At 45.0% G+C, this 24328-nt stretch overlaps 1 protein-coding gene across 2 annotated transcripts in view; it reads right to left on the reverse strand.

The window, feature by feature from the left end:
* The window catches only part of LOC135203756 (RING finger and transmembrane domain-containing protein 2-like), a 50656-nt gene that overhangs the window by 3887 nt on the left and 22441 nt on the right, over nt 1–24328 (reverse strand). For both annotated transcript variants that reach the window (XM_064233705.1, XM_064233706.1), the window contains exons 2-5: nt 23951–24132; nt 15387–15848; nt 1225–1355; nt 383–560 (exon numbers count right to left, since the gene is read on the reverse strand). In XM_064233705.1, coding sequence (XP_064089775.1) covers nt 383–560; nt 1225–1355; nt 15387–15848; nt 23951–24132 — 953 coding nt within the window. The remainder of the gene's footprint in view (nt 1–382; nt 561–1224; nt 1356–15386; nt 15849–23950; nt 24133–24328) is intronic.

Raw genomic sequence — 24328 nt, forward strand, 5'->3', positions numbered from 1 at the left:
TACCAAGGCACAAAATAGATCACAAATATTACAATCTGAGATTGAAACTGGACTTCCACGCTAAAATTTTCACTAGACACAATCTGACTGAATTATTGAATCACCTTTTTACTCTGTGACTTCTTTTCATTGCTCAGTAATCAGTGTGGTAATGAGACCAACACTAGGATTGCCAATATGATGATGACTATCAAGGCTGACTGCTTGTAGAACAAGCTTTTGTAAAATCAAGTTTGTTGTTGTGAATTACAAAAATCAAGGCACCCAAAGACTTTAAACTGTTCTGTTCTCAATTATGTACACTGACTACATTTTATTAAAAGATTTCTTGACATTTAAACTAAATTTGCTCTCCCCAAAGCAATTCACACCACAGGCTTACGTGTTGATGAGCTTGTCACTTCTGTAAGAGTAACAAAGCAGGAATACACCAGCTGGTATATTTACAAGAAGCGCTAACAAAGGCTTGACAGATCGTCGTCCCTGTCGTGCAATGGACTTTTTCAAAATGTTATTACTCCATACGAAGCCAATTACGAGTGTCAACAAGACCAACAGACCTGTAAGAAAGGTGTTTTAAAATCCTTGAAGTAAGGGATTCTGCAGGATTTTACAGTAGCAGAATAAGTGACTGACTTACAATTTCACAGAAGTGTTAGGAGCAGCTTTTACATAAGACTGCCAAAGAATGTAATCATTTCAAGCTACTGAAAAGTAAAAATAGTTGCCAAGCAAGGAAGTAAAAATTAGGCCTAGAAAATGTTGAATGACATATAATCCATAAAGGGATAAAAAAAAGAGACATGCCTTAGCTTCCATTACCTTTAGTATCATCATTACGAATCAAAATCCACAAAAAGATGCAGTGGCCATAAACTGTTAGGTAAAACAATAACATTTTCACAGAAAAGAACTTCCATCAAAAATTACACAAGCTTTCCACACTACACCAGCTTATTTATGTTTCAATCACAGCACATCTCCCAGCTACCACTGGGAATCAATAAAATATTGAGGAACGAGAGCAAGTCTGAGGGGGAGGAGGAGGATAAACTGGGTAGGGATGGTGAGTGAGGGTTGGGAGGGGGAGGAGGGGTTCTATGCCACTTTCATACGCAGTGGAATCATCAGCAGCACAGCACATGCAAAGTCACATAACTTCACACTACCATAAACACTGCATTCCTGACCAGAAAATCAAGAGGAGAACTACAGTTAACTCACCAGCAAAATGATCAAACACAGCTTTGGCCAATATAATCAAAAAGAAAATGCAGTAATGCCATGCAACGACCAACACGCTGCGTACTTCGGGGAACTGGTTCAGCAGGTCTGACAGCGAATCACTTGCACTTCTGTGGAAGATGTTAAAAAAGGGGTTTACTAAGGCATCATACCAACCTAAAAACAGTTGCCATAATAGTCAAGTCATAGTCATAAACATCCTGAGATTGCAAAATCACCAGATGACTTGCAATTAATTCTGGCAACACAGCTCCTGAAATCCATGAATTTTTTAGGTAATTAATAAATATTTCTGGTAAATACCCTAGTGTAATGATTTTGACATTATCATTAACTAATATTAAAAATTTCAGAAAACATGACTCTTCTTTGGCAAAAATGATATTGTTATGATACAATAAAGTTTTATACATACTTACCTGGCAGATATATACATAGCTATTACTCCGTCGTCCGACAGAAATTCGAATTTCGCGGCACACGCGGCAGGTAGGTCAGGTGATCTACCCCCCCGCCGCTGGGTGGCGGGAATAGGAACCATACCCGTTTTCTAATTCATAATTTTTCTTCCAGCTGTCTCCTGAGGGGAGGCTGGGAGGGCCATTTAATTGTATATATCTGCCAGGTAAGTATGTATAAAACTTTATTGTATCATAACAATATCATTTTTATACATTCAACTTACCTGTCAGATATATACATAGCTGATTCACACCATTGGTGGAGGGTAAAAGACAGCTATTACTGAATAGACAGGTAAACAACATACGTTGTAGGTAATAAATAAATAAAACCTTGGTTCCTATGTGTTTAGACGAAGGGTCGACTTCCTAGTAGTCTGCTTCGTCTCAAGAGCCTCAGCGAGGATGTGACCTATGGCTAAGAGTTCTTGTAGATCTGTCAATGGGGTCTTATCCACTTACTTGACAGAATCTAGTGGTCATTTGTCAATGGGGTCTTATCCACTTACATGACAATACACCAATGCCTATTGGCATAATTTAAGGAGCACAACACCGATCCCGATCACCTGATCCTAACACGAGGGTTTGTGCTTAATTTGAAAAGAGCTATCCCCAAACTCTTATGTTAAAAATAAAAAATAAAAAATAAAAAATTTTAATTCACTAGTTAAGGATCAGTGTCGGCTCCCTATCCCAGCAACGCATCCGTGGACACGTATAACAAAGAGAGAAGGATCTCTCATAGGCCCACTTGATCTCCTTCGTGCAAAGAGAAGTCAACACAGAGTTGCATCTCCCATTATACAGCTCAATATGACTCTCACGACATATTGTTATGGAAAGAACAAGAATTGTTAAAAGCTCGCACTTCAAGCGCTTTTAATTCTTAGCTGTTTGAAGGAAACGTCAAGTTACTCAAGAAGTGCTTTAGAGATTCCACTCTTCCAAAGAAGACCAGGGCTTTCTTTGCAACAGATCTCTTCTAGATGAAGCCCAGAGCCTGGCTTGCGCCTGGCTGGCGCCTCGCGCCTGCCTGGCGCCTCGCGCCTGCCTGGCGCCTCGCGCCTGCCTGGCGTCTCGCGCCTGGCTGGCGCCTCGCGCCTGACTGGAGCCTCGCGCCTGACTGGAGCCTCGCCCCTGACTGGCGCCTCGCGCCTGGCTGGAGCCTCGCGCCTGGCTGGAGCCTCGCGCCTGCCTGGCGTCTCGCGCCTGGCTGGAGCCTCGCGCCTGCCTGGCGCTAGGTGGCTGGTGCCTCGCGCCAGCCTGGCGCCTCGCGCCTGCCTGGCGTCTCGCGCCTGGCTGGTGCCTCGCGTCTGGCTGGTGCTTCGCTTGCCTGGCGCCTCGCGCCTGGCTGACTTCTCCCCACTTGCTGGAGATTCGAGCTTGTTAAGAGTCTCGATGAAAACTGGCGATGTCCACCTCGGACACTTTATTTGCCTGATTCATTCGCCTCTAGCGCATCTGCGCCAGATTGGAGGCCTACTCCTTCTCCTCATCAGACAATGACAGTGTTTAATTGGACTGTCTTGCTCTGGCGTCTTTACACCTGTTTGGCATTTGGCGCCTGATTGGCGCTACATTGTCCGAAAGTCTGAACATCCACAATCGTTTATCAGGAGAAAGGAAAAGGGTGGAAGAAATTCTTTCACTTTGAGCTTATGGCCTCTGCAACAAGGGGACCAGTCTTCCTCCGAGGAGGATCATACTTGATACTTCAGTTGCTAACGAGCACTCTTCCTACATGTTGACAAGTTCTCTCGTTGCAAAATCTTCCCTATCCTTGCACGAAGGCAGGGAAAGAGCCTGGAAGTTTAAAGAGACTTTGAGCTGAAATTGGGAGGATTCCCGATTTCTAGCTCTTTAAATATCTCTTCGAACCTTCTGGGAAGTAGTTTTGAGCCCTCATCGTATTCCAAAGACTCTGTCAGCAAACGTTTAAATCTTATCTTCTTTTGTAGATAACAACGTAAATACATTGCCTGGACAACGAATCCTTTATCTGAAAGCGTTGATCCAGGAATAAAAGGTTATAGTTCTTTTGCCAAACATACCCTGCTGGCAGGAACCCATTGCCGAGTCTTTCTAGAATTTGATTCCAGATTCCAAGCCCAAAATCTCACTCGTCCTTTTGGTCGATTAGTACCAAGAGAGACATTGATGAGGAGCAGTTCCATCTTGTCAGAACACGGAATCTGAGGCCCAAATAGGATCCCATTGTAACTATAAGATCTCCAAGTCTTGTCGTATAGAGGTATTGTGTAAGATCCCGAAGATCTTAATGCTCTGCTATCTCCAATTCCCTTTATAGAGACAGAGTATAGCCTTTTACTGCGTTCTTTGATAGCAGATATATACAAAGGTAATTCTTCCCTCTGAAAGGGAAGAAAAAACCGCTATGTGGTTCACAGAGGTATCGGAAGAGGACAGTTTCCTCATTCCCTCAAGCACGATCTGCAGTAATTATATATCTTATCCATGACTACTGTCATTTACCTTGAAACATCCTCTCATTCATGTCCACTTCTGGTCAGTCTGCACGCAGACAGACTCAGAGTGGAGAGGTTGTTAAGGTCCATTTAAAATAGATGTTGAAAGAATATTCAGACTGTCTGAGAATCCAACCTCACTAAGTCTAAAATGAGGCATAACATATATCCTCTCTTTCTTTGACGTCCTTTGTCTTACATTCTGTAAAGAGTTTATCTTTTAGGGGAAAAAGACTAAATTTTATTCCCCTTTCTATAACATAAAGATGGCGTATATTGCTACCTCTCTCTTATATTCTTTCTTCCTGTCCTCGTGCCTGGGCAACGAGAGAATGGAAAAATTCTATCATCGTTATTCTGCAAAACAAATTATTATTATCCTATTATCCTACTAACTGATCCAGGATCGAGGAGAATCATTCAAGATTCCTATCCTAAGACATCAGGCCGTAATGTACGGTTCAGATACTTGAAAGAGCCTCTCACCCAATACTGAGAGCTCCTACGAGTCTTTTCCAGTACCAAAACATTACAAGGTCTTCCTTGTTATATGTTTACATGGGAGTAGGATAATATACCATCCTGTTAATAACAATGAAAGAGGAGAAAGAGGAGCTGCATGGTTCAAGGGACTAGCCGAAACGTGCAATAAAAAAGGGGTTGCCAAGGTCTTTCTAAAACCTGCACCCAGATTAACTTATGAGTCCGATATATTTTCTATCCCTTGTCTCATAAGGCTGAGGAAAGCGAGAGACCTCTAAAGATATCAGTTCTCTTCACCATGTAAAGGTCTATAAAGCAGAAGAACCCACTTATCCTGACACGTACTACGTTCGCCTGTGCGATATCTAGAATAATTGTCAGTAGAGGGTTGATCTGGCAAAAAGAGTTTCTCCCAAAACAACTCCTCTTGCCAGGAAAGAAGTCGCTCACGCGACCACTATGTTACCTGACATGAGAAGTCTGTTCTTGTTAGAGACTTCCGCAATTTCAGTTAATCCTGACAAGGGCCACGGCCGCCTGTGCGACAACTTGTGTCACTGTCAGGAAAAAACTGATCTTGTGTCAGTTCTCAAAGAGGAAACTCTTGGAAAGTCTATCTCCAAATACTGAGAAATTGGAGATCCTGATATCTTGCGCCTGGCTGGCGCTCGCGCCTGGCTTACGCCTCGCGCCTGGCTGGCGCCTATCGCCTGGTTAAAGCCTGGCGCTCGCGCCTGGCTGACGCCTCGCGCCTAGCTGGCGCTCGCGCCTGGTTGGCGCCTATCGCCTGGTTAAAGCCTGGCTGGAGCCTTTATGGCCTATTACTCGCAACCTTGGTCAGGAAATCTCGATATCAAAATAAGAAGAGGTGCTGTAAGAATCCTATAATTCTACAGTACTTCCATAGTTGGATGTTTCTTCTCAATTTTCCTCTAATACGAGTATATCGGAAGGGGAATTATTCTTTCCTCGGTTAATTCTTCCGTATCCCCCCCCCTCTTTTTTCCTGAACGAGAAGGACCACTCCAGTGCGAGGGACTGAGTAACTTCCCAGCTCTATGTAGGAAAGCATAATTTGCTCTAAGGTATGTCTATTAACTAATTATTTCTAGTTAGAGCCAGGCGTCTGGCTGGCGCTTATGATTCCTTATGGCATGGTTTGAGGAAAAGGAAGCACTCTACAGGAAGACTGTTCGTCTTCTTCTTGCTAAGAGATCTATGAAGAAGACTTCTCGCAGGTTCTCACAACTCTTTGCAATAAATGTTAGACATACTTAAACAGTTATTATCGTCGATCGAGGTTCTCACGGACTGGCAAATTTTTGTATTGCTTTTATTTAATAACTCGCTCAAACGAGAAATATTTTGGATGATGCTCTAGGCTTATTGCACCAAGCTGGCGCAACTCGCGCCAGGCTGGCGCAACTTGCGCCAGGGTGGCGCAACCTGCGCCAGGCCGGCGCAACCCGCGCCAGGGTGGCGCATCTGCGCCAGGCTGGCGCCTCCTACTAATTATCTTTATGTTATGTGCCAGAACATCTGTGTCTTTATGGTACCCGACATCCTTTCATATGTTAATTCCGTTCTTATTATGAAAAACTTTTATATACGTAGTATAATCCATTCAGGGAAACCATTTCCCACTAAAAGAATGTTTCCCATCCGACTCATACAACTTCTGCGCAATATCCGATTCTAAATACGGTTGTGTCCTTTTTCGAAAGACTTAACCATACCGTAGTCTTGAAGTGAATCTCTATTACATCTCTCTTCTCACTAAGTATGTATTCTAATAAGCCATGCTTTCGTAAGTATGAGTGCATTAAATAATATCATGTTCTGCTGCATTAGAATCCTTTAATCATGTTACCTACGGTAAACAGCATTGAAAGGTTGTAATATCCTTCTTATTGAAAGATTCCTAACAAAAGGCAGACACTATATTATTTATGATAGCTTCAGTATTAGAGCTGTAAACGACCTCTCACGACTGAGAACAAGATGGTACTGCGACTGCGTTGGTTGGTCTTCAAAGCGAAAGCCGTCTGGCCTTCCCTTTCCATAGTTGCCAGTTACTCCATTAAATAAAAGAATCTTATAAATTATTATCGAACTTCAGGAAGTTTTTATATAAGCATAATTAAGCTAACAAGACTTCGACAAATCTAGAAACTAAATAGGTGTCGTCTAAACAATTCTTTTAAACCTATTCCTTCCTAGGAAAGTCCTAGAAGGGTACTGGTAATCCATGGAAACCTCTTCTAACACGAAGAAAAAGTTCTATCCTACTCTCAATCCACCAATAAAGATATGCTTCTCCGATCACTTCTCGAAGACACGATAGCATCATATAACTCATACTCTAGCTTAATAGAATCCTCTATAATACTGTTACATTAAGGTAAACCGTATTAATTTAGGAAATTTTGTAAGGATTTCACTTGACCATTATAGCGTAAATTTCGGTATAATACTGTTACATTAAGGTAAACATGAAATTTTCTTATTATGAAGTTTTATTGTATACTTACCGAACAATTATAGAGCCGTGATTTCCACGAGCGGCAGGATACTAAATTCAAATTTAGCGCGTCGGCGTCGCCAACACTGGTGGTGATGACGTCATCTCCCTCCACTCGCGGGAGAACCAGGTACAACTGCCCAGGTGAATCCAATTCTTTCTGCCCGTCGTCCACCTAAGGGAGGAGGGTGTGTAATAATCATAATTGTTCGGTAAGTATACAATAAAACTTCATTTTAATAATGAAAATTTCATTTTTATTGTAGTGTTCTACCGAACAATTATAGAGCTGATTACACATTTATGGGAAGGTGGGATTCAGTGGACCACTAGTATTTTTAAATGGTTACATTTATTGCAATACCAGTAAACACTCAAGGTGTCTGTTGTACCTTACCTTGTAAGAGAGCTACAGCAGACTGTTACTGCCTCTGGTCGGTGCTCTTCTTACTATTGTAGAGGAATTGGAATTTGCCCAAAGTTAGCCTCTACAGGAGTGGAATCCTTCCGTAGTTCAAGCGAGTCAAGGCTGACTGACGGAGGATAGTAACAACAAAGATTGCCCTTGCCCTGGGCTAAGACCAGAAATTCAATCATACAAAAACATTTGTCACCAACACCAGATTTAAAAACATATATACCCAACCATTGTAAAATCTGACCTAACAGACTGGTGAGTATCCCAGGTACTCAGTACCCCCAGCTTCCCTTGAACTCGACAACCTATTCAAGGTGAAAAGTTAGCATAGAGGTGACGACCCCTGTGCCGTTTCTCCCAACACCATGCCAGAAACCGCCACCGGACCTAACGTTTTACAATTCTCGAAAACCGTTTCTATCTCTTTGAGATAATGACTCGAAAAAAAAACCGAATTCGATCTCCAGAACGTGCTCTGAAGAATCGAAGCTAAAGATAAATTCTTTCTGAATGCTAAAGAAGTTGCCACTGCTCTAACCTCGTGAGCTTTAACTCTCAGTAACGGAAAAGATTGTCGTTCTCGGACTGCGACGGTGAGCTTCCCTGATAAGCTCTCTAATAAAGAACGATATAGCATTCTTAGAAAGAGGACGAGAGGGATTTTGAACCGAGGTCCAGAGCTTAGAAGATTGTCCTCTGATACCCTTAGTGGCAAACAGATACTGCTTAATAGCCCTGACTGGACATAAGAGCCTTTCTTCCTCCTCATGTCCAACCAAATCAGATAAGTTCCTTACCACAAAACTCCTCGGCCAAGGATTAGAGGATTCTCATTTTTGGCTAGAAAGGTCAAAGATACCGAAAATACAGCATTGCCTTGAGAGAAACCGACTCTTTGTCTATAGCGTGCAATTCGCTGACACGCTTAGCAGAAGCTAGTGCAATAAGAAAGAGTGCCTTCTTAGTCAGGTTCCTGAGTGAAGCCGACTTCAAAGGCTCAAACGGTGGCCCCATGAGGAACTTAAGCACCACATCTAAGTTCCAAGCCACGTATCTTGCGGGAGCTTAGTGGTTCGAAAGACCTAAGAAGAGGTCCGACAGATCTGAATTGGAGGAAATATCCAAACCTCGATGTCGAAAAACCGAAGAGAGCATGGCTCTATATCCTCTGATCGTCGAAGGAGCCAGTTTCTTAGAGTTCCTAAGAAATAGAAGAAAATCTGCTATTTCTGTTAAAGAGTCGCAGAAGTAGAGACTTTAGCACTTCTACACACTCTCTGAAGATTCTCCACTTCCCTTGATAGAGTTTGTTAGAAGACTCTCTCCTACAACGAGCGATAGCTTCTGCAGCTCTTCTTGAAAATATCCTTTCGCTCTGACAAGATTCCGGACAGTCTGAACCCTGTCAGAGCTAGAGCGGACAAGTTTTGGTGGAACCTCTTGAAGTGAGGTTGTTTGAGAAGCCACTTCTCTGGAGGAAGAAGTCTGGGGAAGTCTACTAACAACTGGAGAAGGTCTTGGGAACCATCTTTCCTGGGCCAAAGGGAGCGATTAACGTTAGCGTTACATTGCTGTGCGACATGAACTTGTTCAGCACCTCTCTTATTAGACCGAACGGAGGGAATGCATAAGCTTCCAGACCCGACCAATCCAACAGCATTGCGTCCACCGACCAAGCTAGAGGATCTGGGACTGGAGAACAAAAGAGAGGAAGACGGTTGTTCCTCGATGTCGCGAACAGGTCTATTGACGGTCGTCCCCAAAGGCGCCAAAGTTTCTGACAAATCTTGTTGTCCAAAGTCCACTCCAGAGGTAACACTTGTGTTGACGACTTAACTCGTCCGCCAGGACGTTCATCTTTCCCGGAACAAATCTCGGGACTAGCTGAACCTCGCTTCGTTTGACCACAGGAGGAGATCCTTGGCTACTTCGTACAGAGAGAAAGACTGAGTCCCCCCCTGTTTCCGCACGTACGAGAGAGCCGTGGAGTTGTCGGAATGCACTGCCACTACTCGGCCTTCTACTAAGCTCCGAAAACTGCTGTTGAGCCCTAAGGAAAAAGTTGCTAAACCAGTTCCGTTTACATTTTATGTGGAACTTCTTTCTCCTTCTCCGACCAAGCTCCTGAAGTCCGTTGATTTCCCAGTAGGGCTCCCCAACCTGTGTCCGATGCGTCGGAAAAGAACTGTAGGTTCGGGAGGATGGGTCGTAAATCTAACTTCTTCCAACCTTGCTCGAGAGAGCCACCACCTTAGGTCCTCTTTTATTTGATCTGTGACAGGAAAGGTAATCGAGTCTGGTTGTGCTTTTCCTGCACCAAGAGGCTCTCAGGAAAAACTGCAGAGGTCTCATGTGCAGTCTTCCCAACGTCACAAATTTCTCCACTGACGTCAATTTGCCCAGGAGACCTCATCCACTGATTGGCAGAACTTACCTTTTTGTCCAAGAACTCCTGAAACTGTCTCCAGACAGCCTTGAACCTCTTCGGGGACAGAAAAGCCGAAAAACTGAGCATTCAGAATCATCCCCCAAATAAAAGGATGCTCTGAGATGGAACCAAAACTGGGACTTCTGTTTGTTGACCAGAATTCCTAACTTTCTGGCAAGATCCAGAGTTGTTCCAAGGTCCTTCCTGCACGACTCTCTGATTCCGACCGGAGAAGCCAATTGTCCAGATAGAGGGAGATTCTTACTCCTAATATGTGTAGCCAGCTTCCTATCGGGGTAGAACCCTGGTGAAAACTTGAGGAGCGGTCGCTAGTCCGAAGCAAAGCGCCCGAAATTGAAACACCTTGCCTTCGAACATGAACCTCAGGTACTTCCGAGATTCGCGATGTATCGGAATGTGAAAATAAGCGTCTTGCATGTCCAGAGAGACCATCCAATCCCCCTGTCTGATGGACTCCAGAACCGACCGAGTGGTCTCCATATGAAATTTTGTTTTCTGGACATGCAAGTCAGGGCGCTCACATCCAAAACCGGCCTCCAGCCCCCTGATGACTTGGGAACTACAAAAAGGCGATTGTAAAAGCCTGGAGGAAAAATCCCTTCTATCTGTTCTATCGCTTCTTTGAGAACAAGCGCTTCCACTTCTGCGGCTAGCGCCAGAAATTTGTCTGAGCCCGGAGAGTATGCCTGGAATGGAAATTGGCACAGGTGAGAGCGAGGGAGGTGAAACGAGAGGAATACGATAGCCGAACTTGAGTACTTGCACTACCCAGGCTTCTGCTCTCTGTTTTCCCATTCCTCCCAAAACAGAGCCAGCCTGGCTCCCACTGGTGCATGAAGAACCGAGCTTTCATTTGGAAAGGTTTGTTAACCTTGGCCGATGCCTTAGACTGAGGTCGCAAATTCGATTTCGGCCGAAAGAAGCGTTCTGGGTTTTCTCCCTCGAAAAGGCGCTTGGGCCAGAGGAGAAACCGAAGGAACAGTCTCCACAGGAGCTTTAGGTCTCTTAGTAAGACTGTGCCAGTAAATCCGAAGTAGATTTCTTATCTAGCGCAGACGAAATTGACAACACTACATCGTCTGGAAAGAGGTTATCTTTCACAAAAGGAGCAAACAAGAGAGCAGACTTCTGTTGGGACGTAACCCTTTTAGAAGCAAAGGAGCACCAAAGTTGCCTTTTCTTAAGGGTACCAAAGGCGATGAGCGAAGCTAACTCATCACATCCATCTCTAATGGATTTGTCCGCACAGGACAGAACACCAATCCAATCCTCCGCTAACTCCTGGGAAAGAGAAGGACAGTCTTCGATCTTGGCCGCTAAAGCGCCAAGTAGTCCAATCAAGGAAGCTAAAGACTTCCAAAAAGTTTAAATTGATTCTTTACAACGTGGTCCAACTCAGCGCTGTAAAGAAAACTTTCGCTGCGGCGAAAGCAGATCTTCTAGAGGAGTCGATTAACTGGAGAAGTCTCCCTGGGAGGAGGCAGAAACTCCCAGAGAAGGAGCTTCCCCAGTTACATAAAACCTATACCTCTTACGAAGCACTTAGAGGGAGGGGTAAGCAAAAAGAGCTTCCCTAAGTCTCTTTTCATAGACATCCATTTCTCCGTCTCTTTCAACGAATGTCTAACCGCTTTAGATAGAACAAGTTTTGAGGAGAGGGTCTGAAGTTTTCCTCCTCATCAAAAAAGTCGAAGTTGGGGAGCGCGGAGTCCGCTTTCTCAAAATAATTCTGGATAAGATACCAGAAGAAATCTAAGGAGACGTGAATAACACGAGAGGTGATGTGAATCCTCCTCCTCTACTTCTTCTTCATTCTCCGATACCGCCGAAGAAGTAGACGGAACTACAACCGGATCTGAAGGTTTCGAACCACCCTTGGACTCATTCATCCAGTTGGTTAAAACATCTCTAACTGCTTGCGCAAAGGCGCCAGAGACGAATCAAAAACAGTTAACGAAGGCTTGGAAGAGCCTAAATGTCAAGCAGGAGGCGGAAAAACCTACTTGCGCCTCGCTCGGAGCCGCCGAAAATTCGAGGCGAAACAGGCGCATCAGGCGTAACAGACGAAAAAGCGCCTAAAGAAAAACACCCTTAGAACTGCTAGCTACAGCGCTAAAACCACAATCTCTACTAGTAGATGGAGCCGAAAAAGGCACAGATTGAGGCGACGAACGAAGCCGCTAACGGCCGCGCGCAACCCTACTCTCAGGCTCCTTATACCGCTTGACTGGAGGAGGCGAAGAATCGGCGCCTGAACGCCTCTTTAAGGGACGCGAAACGGGCGAATCTCGCCAAGAGCGCCGCGCGACGGAGACGAATCGCTTGAATCATTCGAAAGGCGTCTGACCGCAACACCTTTCCAACGCTTAACCGAGCCCTGTTGAGGCGCAACAGGCTCAACAAGAGAGGCGCCTGTCTGTGGGGCAAATCCCGATCGACTCCCTTGGACTTCCGGTATGTCTTCTCCCCGGTGCGGGGGAGCTGGACAGTGACCTTTGTCTAGGAGACGTGTCAGGACCGACAGACGCACCCTCAACTACACTCTTACCTGAGGCGCTTTCTCCAAAAAACGTCTTAACTGAATTACCAAGTTTTGCAAAACCGTATTCGCTAGTACCGAAAATTTCTGATCTAACCTCGATTCCAGACTGGACAATGGTGTCGGAAGAACTACACGGGAAGCCGGAGAAGTGGGATTAGTAGGAGGAATAGGAGGTGTAGTTAAAGGAGACATAATTTGAGGCAATTTTGAAACAGGAGAAACAGAAGGAACAGATGCATCGCAAGACGAAAGCAGAGCTAAGTCTACTTTCCCTAAGCGCTGCTTTTCTAATTCTGTCTTTAGCTAATTTCTCCGAGTATGAACTAAAAAACTTCCATTGAGAATCAGTCCAATCACTACACTGCGTTACATGTTCGATCTGCTGAACAAACCTGTCCCCTACACTTAACACATTTAGTGTGAGAATCATATTCTAACTTGGATAATTCTAGTTTTACATCCGAGATGCAAAACCTAACTCAGACGGACTAGAATCCGACATGGCAACGCCTAAATAAAAAGCAAAATAACAACAACGCCAAAAAAGAGTACTTCACCAATTCCGAAGATCAATTCCACAGAAAAAAAAGCGAAGCAAAGTCATCCAACCGCACCGACCACCGATGTTCACCGGACGCCGGCAGGAAAAGAATTGGATTCACCTGGGCAGTTGTACCTGGTTCTCCCGCGAGTGGAGGGAGATGACGTCATCACCACCAGTGTTGGCGACGCCGACGCGCTAAATTTGAATTTAGTATCCTGCCGCTCGTGGAAATCACGGCTCTATAATTGTTCGGTAGACACTACAATAAAATGTATTAATTTAGGAAATTTTGTAAGGATTTCACTTGACCATTACGTATAGCGTAAATTTCGGTATGTGTCTATGCCTTGCCATACCGTAGTCCTAAGGCGATTTGTCCTAAGCATGGTAGGACGCTAGAGCCCTTAAAGTCATACATATATGCTTTATCACTCACGAGATCCATATAATTCATTCGATTGACAAACAATCTAAATCGTTCTCATCATAATAGATTTATATCTAAAAATGCACCGATGGGGAATCTTATGTTGAAATAACAATTTTCATACCCCCATTGGATAGCGCTCTCGTCTAGTTGCGAAAAAAAAAAATGTTCGAACAATGACTTTATCACAAATGTTATCGAATGATCTCTAATATTAGAAGGCGCTAAATCGTCGCCTGATTTTGAATAAGGCATTATACGAGGATCTTCGCCAATTTCATTCATTTGAAGTTCTTCTACCATCGAGGAACCGTACGCATAAAAAGGAGGAGAAACTGTTTTAGGATGCCTTTCCAATGGCTATCCCTGGCAGTCTGGGACGCTCTACAGAACCTGCCGAGGGGACGCCTGACCGGTGGGGGTTCTCTGAAACCTCCTTACGGTTTTCGACATTCCTTCTCCTCTGGGCTTGTGAGCTTGGAAGAGGTCTAGACCTGAGAGCGAGACAGAGCCGATCAGACGCACCCTCCATTGTAATGGGGGAACACTATATTCACTTCTTACGTTCTACGAGTTCGCATTCGAACTATATCCAAAGTCTACAATTTGCAAATATGATATTGTAGATTCTGCGAAGTAAGAAGGTGATGAGGATGCAACAACTACTAGTACTGTTACTACTATAATTGCTCGTTAACACAAGAGCTAATAAAGCTTCTAAAGGATAGTTACTTTTCTGACTTCCCCAACTAGGAAGAAAGATATACATTTCCTCAATCAAACTCTAACACTTATTTGTATTAATGAATAGATATAAGTAATTCCCTTTCATGAAAGTATACGTAATTCACTTTCGTGAAAGTGGACGAGTGTCTACCAAAAACTTCGGTAGTTACAAGTCACTAATCTTCTAAATTTTCGAAGTTAATTTTATCAAAAAATTCTAAAAGTTAACAAAAGCGTATGCCGAACCAAAGATCCATTACTTCCCTGTAAAAGTTAGCCCAGACGATCGACGGCGATGAAACGAAAATCCATCAGGAAGAACTGCAAACGTTGTTTACATTCCAGCGACAGAAAAATTATGAATTAGAAAACGGGTATGGTTCCTATTCCCGCCACCCAGCGGCGGGGGGGTAGATCACCTGACCTACCTGCCGCGTGTGCCGCGAAATTCGAATTTCTGTCGGACGACGGAGTAATAGCTATGTATATATCTGACAGGTAAGTTGAATGTATAAAATGAAAAAGCGTCTATACTTCAGGGAATTCTTTCTCAACTTTTCCCTCAAGATGAATAACTAAACTGCATCATCAACCAGCAGTATGTTTCTCATATGTAAAAGGTAATAAGTTATGAAAAACATGATATTACAAAGCTTTAGAGCTAAAAGCAAATTATGCTCTGAAGAACACAAATGTAAAGAAAGAAAGCAGAGCCACATAAAATATTATATACCCATTCCTGTTACATAGCTTAAACAGACCACCAATTCAACAAACTTACTCTCATGAGTTTGGGCAAAGAGTTTGTTTCCGAGATAAAAACTGAATCTTTTCAGCTGCATGCAAATATCAAAGTATTTGAAGACAGGCTGATCAAATTATGCTTTACTTCCCCTAATATATTTTGCTATTCCCTTAAAACATCTCTCAATCTTGAAAATGCCTACTGAACAGAAAAATGCTAGGACTTTTAGGCTATCAAAATTGCATAATATATAAGCAATAAAGTTACAGAGATATACATATACTATACAGTATATACAAAGTTCCAAAGTGACTGATATTTAAGTAAATACACTACCTATTATTAGTTCCAGAAGTTGCCCCATCATCACTCGAAGTGTCAGAGTAGCTGGCATTGTCACTCTCACTTAAACTTGTACTCGGTGCTTCGCGGGGTATTAGGGGATCTATGGAAGATGCAACAGCACTGCTATCGTCACTTCCATTTGCTGGAGCATGTGAGGAGTGTGAAGTATTCGTCACAGATGTGAAGGCAGAATCATTTTCTGCATCCTGATGTACTGGAATGCTTGAAGTGTTGGGAGGAATACCAGTTCCTCTAGTGCTTGTTTCTATGTCGATGACAACATTCTGGCCACTGCTGGGAACTTCTTGCTGGCTGTCATCGACATGCAATCCTGAAGGATGATGACTGTGTTGCTGTTGCCAGGGATTAGAATCTGCTGCTTGATCACTCACTAGAGGTACACTTTCCAGCACAGAGTTTTGTGTCTGGCCATCTAGATGTCTTTGGTGCAATCTGTGGAGGGTAACTATGTCAGCATAATGGAAGAGAAATGATGCTATGTACAGGCTCTCAAAATTGTACTATCAGTTTGCAATTCTTTTAGAGAAAAGTAATATAAATCTTTGTCTTATAGATTTCAAAATCTTAACCAAAGCTAACTCTTTGTAAAGTTTTATCAAACTTGTTACCATTTTGTGTCTCTTAACCTATTTTATGTCTAGTTCAATAGCATTTTATTTGCCATGATCTTTGTTTGTGTGCACATTTTAAGCTCTTTTCGAGGTAAAATTATTGTATACTGGGCACTATGTTATTTTAATTCCATTTTTTATTTGAAATTTTTTCAACTTCATTACACAGCTTGGGAAAGCAACACAAAGAGGAGTCCAAATGGCATAATATTACAAATATGATATTGTTAAACTACAATAAAGTTTTGTACATACTTACCTGGCAGATATATACTTAGCTATAGTCTCCGACGTTCCCGACAGAATTTCAAATCTCGTGGCACACGCGACAGGTAGGTCAGGTGGTCTACCTTACCCGCCGCTGGGTGGCGGATGTACGAACCACTCCCGTAAGCTTGTCAGATTTTTCTCTTCCACCTGTCTCCTGAGGGGAGGCTGGGTGGGCCATTAATCGTATATATCTGCCAGGTAAGTATGTACAAAACTTTATTGTAGTTTAACAATATCATTTTTGTACATGAACTTCCCTGACAGATATATACTTAGCTGATTGGCACCCTTGGTGGAGGGTAAGAGACAGCTCAATAATACAGGTAAGACAGGAAACAACTAATGTTGTAGGATATAAAAACCTTGGTTCTCACCTTTTCAGGATGAAGACTTCATAGATACTATCTCTGAGTCTGCATTGCCTGGAGAGCTACAGCTAGGACGTGACCTGATGCTGAAAGACTCTCGGATCTACCACTGGGATATGTGATCCCTATTGTGGTAGAATCCAAGTCGGATGCCTGGTTAGAGGGACCTTGTCCGCTTACCTAACAGATCCTTACCACTACCTCTGCAAGGAGCCAAAACCCACCAGACCACCTAACCAAAATACAAAGGGTTAATATTACGACAAAAAGAGGTGCCTCCTGCAACCTCTTTCAGACAACCAAAAAACAACAATATAAAATATAGGGTAACATAAAAAGAATTTACACAGGATAAGTTTCAGCTCCCTGCCCCAGCACCGAATCCGCCGATACGAAAGGACCCAAGGCGAAGCATTTATCATATGTGATTTTACATCACGTAGGTAGTGGTTTGCGAAAACCGATTGGCATCTCCAAAAAGTCGCCTCCATCAAGTTCCGCACAGACATATTTTTTTCTGAATGCAAGCGAAGTTGCGATGGCTCTCACCTCGTGAGCTTTCACTTTCAGTAGTTTAAAATGTTCTTCCTTACAAGCAACATGTGCCTGTAATAAGGCTTCTCAGAAAAAGGAAAGAGCATTCTTCGACATGGGCCGAGTGGGGTCCTTTACAGAGCACCAAAGCACATCTTGATTCGCCTTAAGTGTTCCTTCCTCTTAAGGAAAATACTTCATAATTCTCATAGGGCAAAGAGTTCTTTCAGGCTCTTCCCCTACTAGAAAAGATAAACTACGAACTTCAAAGCTCCTGGGCCAAGGCCGTGATGGGTTTTTCATTCTTTGCAAGGAAATTTTGGAAGAAACGAACACACCATAGAATCTTCCTTAAACCCTACATTGCCCTCAATAGCTTGGAGCTCACTCACTCTCTTAGCTGTAGCAAGGGCCAAAAGGAAGATAGCCTTCTTCGTCAGATCCTTGAAGAGGCTAAGCTAGGAGGTTCGAATCTAGACGATCCAAGGAATTGTAGAACTACGTCTAGATTCCAGTTGGTACCACATGAGGACGCTTAATGGTTTTCAAATGATCTAATAAGATCATGCAAGTCCTTATCATCGGATATCTTTAAGCCTCTATGCCGAAATACCGCCGCCAACATACTGGCGGTATCCCTTAATAGTTGACACAACCAGATGACATTCTTCTTTGAGGAAAATAAGGAAATCCGCAATTTGGGTCACAGAGGTACTGGAAGAGGAAATGTTCTTCCTCTTGCACCAACGTCTGAAGACATCCCACTTTGACTGGTATACACGCAAGGTGGAAGGTCTCCTCGCTCTTGCGATTGCTTTAGCAGCTGTTGCTGAAAAGCCTTTCGCTCTGACCAAACTTTGGACAGTCTGAAGCCAGTCAGACTGAGAGCGAGGAGATTTTTGTGGTACCTGTCGAAGTGGGGTTGTCTGAGTAGATCGCTCCTTAGCGGGAGCGATCTTGGAAGGTCCACCAACCATTCCAGTACCTCTGTGAACCATTCTTGGGCCGGCCAAAAGGGAGCGATTAAGGTCATTCTCGTTGAATCGGACTCTACGAACTTCTTGATGGTTAGCCCCAGGATCTTGAAGGGGGGAAACGCGTAGACGTCGAGTCCGTTCCAGTCCAGAAGAAGAGCATCTATTGCTAATGCCTCTGGATCCGATATCGGAGAGCAGTAAGGATCCAGCCTCTTGTTCTTTGACGTGGCAAAGAGGTCTGTGTGTGGCCTGCCCCATAACTTCCACAGGCTTTGGCATACATCCAGATGAAGGGTCCACTCTGTGGGAAGGACCTGATCTTTCCTGCTGAGGAGATCTGCTCTTACATTCCTTTCTCCCTGCACGAACCTGGTGAGAAGCTTGATTCCTCTTTCTTCTGCCCACAGAAGAAGGTCTCTTGCTGTCTCGTACAGGGAGAAGGAATGCGTTCCCCCCTGTTTCCATGATATATGCCAGAGCTGTAGTGTTGTCCGCGTTGACCTGCACTACCGATCTTCTGACTTTGGGCTCGAAAGCCTTCAGAGCCAACCACACAGCCATCAACTCCTTTCTGTTGATGTGCCAGGCTACCTGGTCCCCCACCCAGGTACCTGACACTTCGCTGGTTCCCAGAGTTGCACCCCACCCCGTGTCCGACGCGTCGGAGAACAACACCAGGTTGGGGGTCTGTGATTGAAGAGACAGTCCCTTCGCAAAGAGGTTGGGATCTGTCCACCATAAGAGATGTTTCTTGATGTCCTGGGATAACGACAAGGAGAACGTCAAATCCTGAGAACGACGACTCCAATTCCGATGAAGAAAGAATTGGAGCGGTCTCAGGTGCAACCTTCCTAGGGAAACGAATTGCTCCAGCGAGGAGAGCGTCCCCAGCAGACTCATCCACTCCCTCACTGTGCATACTTCTTTCCCTAAGAGGTTGTTGTTACTCTCTCGAATCCTCGGGCTATCCTTTCCTGCGAGGGAAAAGCCCGAAAACTCAGAGAGTTCATCTGTATCCCGAGATACACACACTCTTGCTCGGGAATTAAGTGACGACTTCTTGAAATTGACGAGAAGTCCCAAAGCCTTCGTCAATTCTAAAAGTTACTTGTAAGTCCTTCAAACAACGATCTTCTGAATTGGCCCTTATTAGCCAATCGTCGAGGTACATGGATATCCTCACCCCTTTCAAATGAAGCCATTGAGCCATCCATTCCAAAATCCAAAATGTGGAAACACGCTTGAGGGGGCCGTCGACCGGAGGCGCCGAAACACAGAGCCCATGAACTGAAAAAAATTTTACCCCCCCATCATGAATCTTTGAGAAACTTCCACTCCGAGGAAGGATGGATCGGTACGTGGAAGTAAGCGTCCTGTAAATCCAAGGAAACCATCCAGTCCCCTGGACGAAGAAGTGCTGCCAGCACTGATGAAGGCGTTTCCATCGTGAACTTCTTCTTTTCTACGAAGAAGTTCAGGGCGCTTACATCCAACACCGGTCTCCATCCCCCTGAGGACTTCGGAACTAGGAAAAGGCGGTTGTAGAAGCCCGATGAATGATGGTCTGTCACTAGTTCGATAGCCCCCTTCTCCAGCATCTGATCTACTGCTAGATGGATTCCTGAGCTTGATTCATGATGGGGTCTCTGTACCTGGCCGTCAGTTCCCTTGGGATGGTCGTCAAGGGAGGTCTTTCGACGAAGGGATGGGAGGTAACCTCTCCTCAAAACAAATAGAAAGGGTCCAAGGATCCGCCCCTTTTTGGGCCCAGACTCCTGCAAACTCTAAGAGTCTGGCGCCCACCGTTGTTTGAAGGACTTGCAAGTTATTTGGGGGCTTTAACAGACTTGGCGAAAGTCTTACCCCTTCTTGAAGGTCTACGACCTCTAAACGTAGAGGTTCTTGATGAAGACGCCCCTCGAAAGGTTCTCGAACACTTGCTTTTTCCTTCTTAGCCTTGGTAGGGAAGGAAGGGCGAGGTTTTCTTGCCGACTGTGCCAAAAGGTCCTGGGTGGCTTTGGCCGACAGTGATCTTGAAATGTCCTGCACTCGATGTTTAGGGGACAACTGAGCAGACAGAGGAGCAAACAGCAAAGAAGACCTCTGGGCATGGGAGACAGACTTCGTTAAGAAGGAACAATAAACCGACCTCTTCTTCACGATCCGGCCCCATACAGGGAGGCGATTTCACTCGCTCCGTCTCTTACCGACTTGTCCATACAAGACAAAACACACATAAGATCTTCTGGCGAAATTGACTCTGGCACTTCAATTTTCTTGGCTAGGACTCCCAACGACCAATCAAGGAAGTTAAATACTTCTAGCACTCTAAACATGCCTTTGAGCATGTGATCCAATTCATTCATTGCCCAAGTCGTCTTAGCAGAGTTAAGGGCAGTTTCTCCTTGTCGAATCTACCAGCGCCGAAAAATCCGAATCAGCCGAAGACGGTAGACCCAATCCTAAGGACTCTCCTGTTTCATACCAGAAACCAGCGCGTCCTGATAACTTCGAAGGAGGAAAAGCGAACATCGTTTTCCCCGCTTCTTCTTTGGAAGCCATCCAGAAACCAAAACTCCTCAGTGCCTTCTTCATAGAAAGAGTTGGCTTCATCCTCACACAAGAAGAACTCTTCGCTGTCTTCGCCGTTGAAAAAAGTGAGTGAGGAGAAGGAGGAGCCGTAGGAGAAAGGGAATCCCCAAAAACTTGCAAAAGTAGCTCTGTAAGCTTCTGTAAGAAGACACAGCAGCAGAAGTGTTCAGTTCCTCATCTGAACCTTCTAGGACGTCTTGTCGAGCGAGCGCGGAAGATCCTTAGGTGACGAAGGGATCCTAGTAGGAGTTGAGCGAGAGGTTGGAGAACGCCCTCTCTTAGAAGAGTTCACATCCACTGGAGAATGAAGAGAAGATCTGGGATGCCTACGATGAGACTCCCTCTTCGAGGTAGACGGAATCTCAGCCGAAGGAGAGGTAGGGCTCCTACTCCGAGAATCCTCGGAAATATCCACAGGGCGCTTACGAGGAGGCGAGCGCCTACTATACTCTTTGTTCGCCTATCCGAGGCGAGCGGCTGCCAGGAGAAGAGTGCCTATCGAGAGCAGAGCGCTTGCGCGGCTCCTCCATACCTGTCCAGTTGCGTACGATCAACGGAAGTTCGACTGGAAGGCGAAATGCGCCTACTAGGAGAAGGCTGCTTGCGAGACTCTTGACGTCTAACAAGAGGGTAACATTCAGGAGAAGGGCGCTTCAAAGCTAACGAGCGCCTACTTGGAGAAGGGCGCTTCCGAGATTCCTGTTGTCTACCAAGAGACAAACGGTCAGGAGAAGTGCGCCTAGAAGTGGGAGAGCGCCTACACGGAGAAGGGCGCTTGAAAGACTCTTGTTGTCTGCCCCGAGGAGAATAATCAGGAGTATGACGCCTTAAAAGAGACGGAGCGCCTACTAGGAGATCGATGTGCAGTAGGCTCTTGGCGCCTACCTTGCGGGGAGCGGCTAACAGCAGGCCGTCTATCATGCACACGACTCCTACCAGACTCTTGATGCCTGTCAGGAGAGAAGTCACGATCCGACACTCGAGGAGAGTGACATCTGGACGAAGAACGCCTACTTGCATAAGGACGCCTTCTAGAATCTTGAGGCTGCTAAGGAGAAGTCTCACGCGAGGGAGTTGAAGAAATAGCGTGATGAGCAGGTGCAGTGCGCTTACCGGAAGCGGAAATCCAATCTGGAGAAAAATCGTTCTTTCCCTCCATAAAGAGCGTCCTACCGATGTTTGGCGCCTTGAAGTCGAAAGAGAGCCAGGCGAGCGAGGGCGCTCACGCGAGCCCCTACCTTCATACGAAACCTCCCCATATGAAGGAGAACGCCTAAAACGAGGAGAACGATCCTCTGAAGAGCGGCGCCTAGATCTCTTGATCGGAAGAGAAACGTCCTTCTTCCTACGTGATCTAACTGCTAGAGAGTCTGCTAGCGCCGTGATCTGAGCTGAAGTCCCGCGAGTACTCTCGTAGGCGAATCTTGTTGTTCTTCCTCGGAAAGCAGGCGCCGAGCGCGGAGCGCGAGAAGAAGAACGCTCACAGGATTTCTTGGGTTTCTTCGCCTCCACCGACGATTCTTCCGGGAAAACCTCCGGACTAGAAGCCAAAGGACTGCAGGGAGCCTTCCAAGCCCTCTTCAACGGGCGCGACGCATCCGGGGAGTTCCAACCTCTCTTCGGAGAGGGAGACGACGAAGAGGAGAAGCATTGGCGTAGTAGCTCCTTCTTGTAGCGATCCGAGGCAGCCTGGGAGCGTACTTCAGGATCTGCCGAGGGGACGCCTGACCGGTGGGGGTTCTCCCTAGCCCTCTTGCGGCTTTCGACTTTCCTACTCCACTGGAACTGGGAGTCTGGAAGAGGTCTAGGCCTAGAGGCACTAAGGAGCGGTCAGACGCACCCTCCACAACACTGGGGACACTGCACTGATCACTAACACTCTCCTTACCTTCCAACTGACGAATCTTCTGATCCATAGAACGAATCGTGGCTCTCAGAGCTGCCGCCTCCGAAGGCGAATCTTCGGCTTCGGTGCGGGGAGCAGGGGCTGCAACTTGGGAAGAAGGTTCTAATTCTACGTTAGCATTAGGATCCACATCCAACTCACTCATTCTAGATCTACTAGAACTTCTAGAGGAAGCCTTACGCACTCTATCACGTTCCAACTTCCTAATATAAGAAGAGAGAGCCTTATATTCTTCTTCATTCAATCCCTTACATTCACTACAAGGGTTAGCAAAAGAACATTCATTCCCCCTGCATTTGCATTTCATGCAAACCGTGTGGGGTCTACCGAAGTTTCTTTCGGCAACCTCACCTTACATCCTTCATTCACGCAAACCCTAAACAAAACCGAAGTTTTAACTACCGAATCTAGGTCAGACATCGTTAAAGAAAATCAAACTCAAAATCAAACCGGTCCACAATCAGCGTATGCCAAGCCAAACAAAGCGAATACACGTCACCAAAAGAAGTCCAAATTAACTCCAGGCAAGCGAGAATCGAAAAACTATCGAGAGGAACCGACAACAGTTGTTATCGTTCCCGCGACAGAGAAAAATCTGACAAGCTTACGGGAGTGGTTCGTACATCCGCCACCCAGCGGCGGGTAAGGTAGACCACCTGACCTACCTGTCGCGTGTGCCGCGAGATTTGAAATTCTGTCGGGAACGTCGGAGACTATAGCTAAGTATATATCTGTCAGGGAAGTTCATGTACAAAAGTTATCACCACAATAACAGTATGTAATTACATTACAATTATTACTGTTATGTAGAGTTTATTTGAAAAGACAACAAAAATCTGAATAATTTACCAATGCACACAGTGCTCTATATTAAAATTATTACCAGGAAACAACTATGTATGTAGAATATGGAATACAAGCACTCCCCGATTTATGACAGCCTTGACTCAAGTCGGATCCGATCTTACAAAGCTTTTCAAAAATACTCATAAAAAATTTGTACCCAACTTAAGGTGAAAATCCGAAGTTAAGGCGACATTAGGCTGGGTATACTAGTTTCAGGGCTCCCTCGTGTAAATAAGCAAGGGCCGCCATCCTTCCAGTGTGCAAGCCAACCACAGGAGTAAAAGTAAGGCTTCCATCACTTTTTTTTTTTAAGTTATGACCCAACTTCAGTTGCCACCTCAGGAAATGGATCTCTGTCGTAACTTGGGGACTCTGTAGCAAGAAATATAGGCTGAAAGATCTTTCTGGTACATATTTACTGACTGCTTACCTTCGAGCATACGTACTCAAGGTACGCTGACGTGTCTGTGCTACGAACGGTCGAAGAGATGTGAACACCTGCCGCCATGTGTTGGAATGAAAGCGACCGGTGAGCGAAATGGGCAAAACACTGCGTCCTGTCCTTTCCTGCTCTTCCGATGCCAGGATTCGTCGCCCATGACCGGCCATACTCTGCCAATACAAGGAATTATGCAATTATGAGGCTTTTGATATTTAAAATTATATAAAATAAAGTAAAAAATTTAACTCTGTAAGCTATTCTAGTGCTTCTTGGTCTTCTTTCCCACCGTTATCCCTACATTAAGGGGTCGGTTGCCTGATGTGCCTTCTCTACTGCCTTCTATCAAAGCCATCATCCTCCACCAAA

This window comes from Macrobrachium nipponense, chromosome 36 (assembly GCF_015104395.2).
Source record: "Macrobrachium nipponense isolate FS-2020 chromosome 36, ASM1510439v2, whole genome shotgun sequence".
NCBI classification, from domain to species: Eukaryota; Metazoa; Arthropoda; class Malacostraca; order Decapoda; family Palaemonidae; genus Macrobrachium; species Macrobrachium nipponense.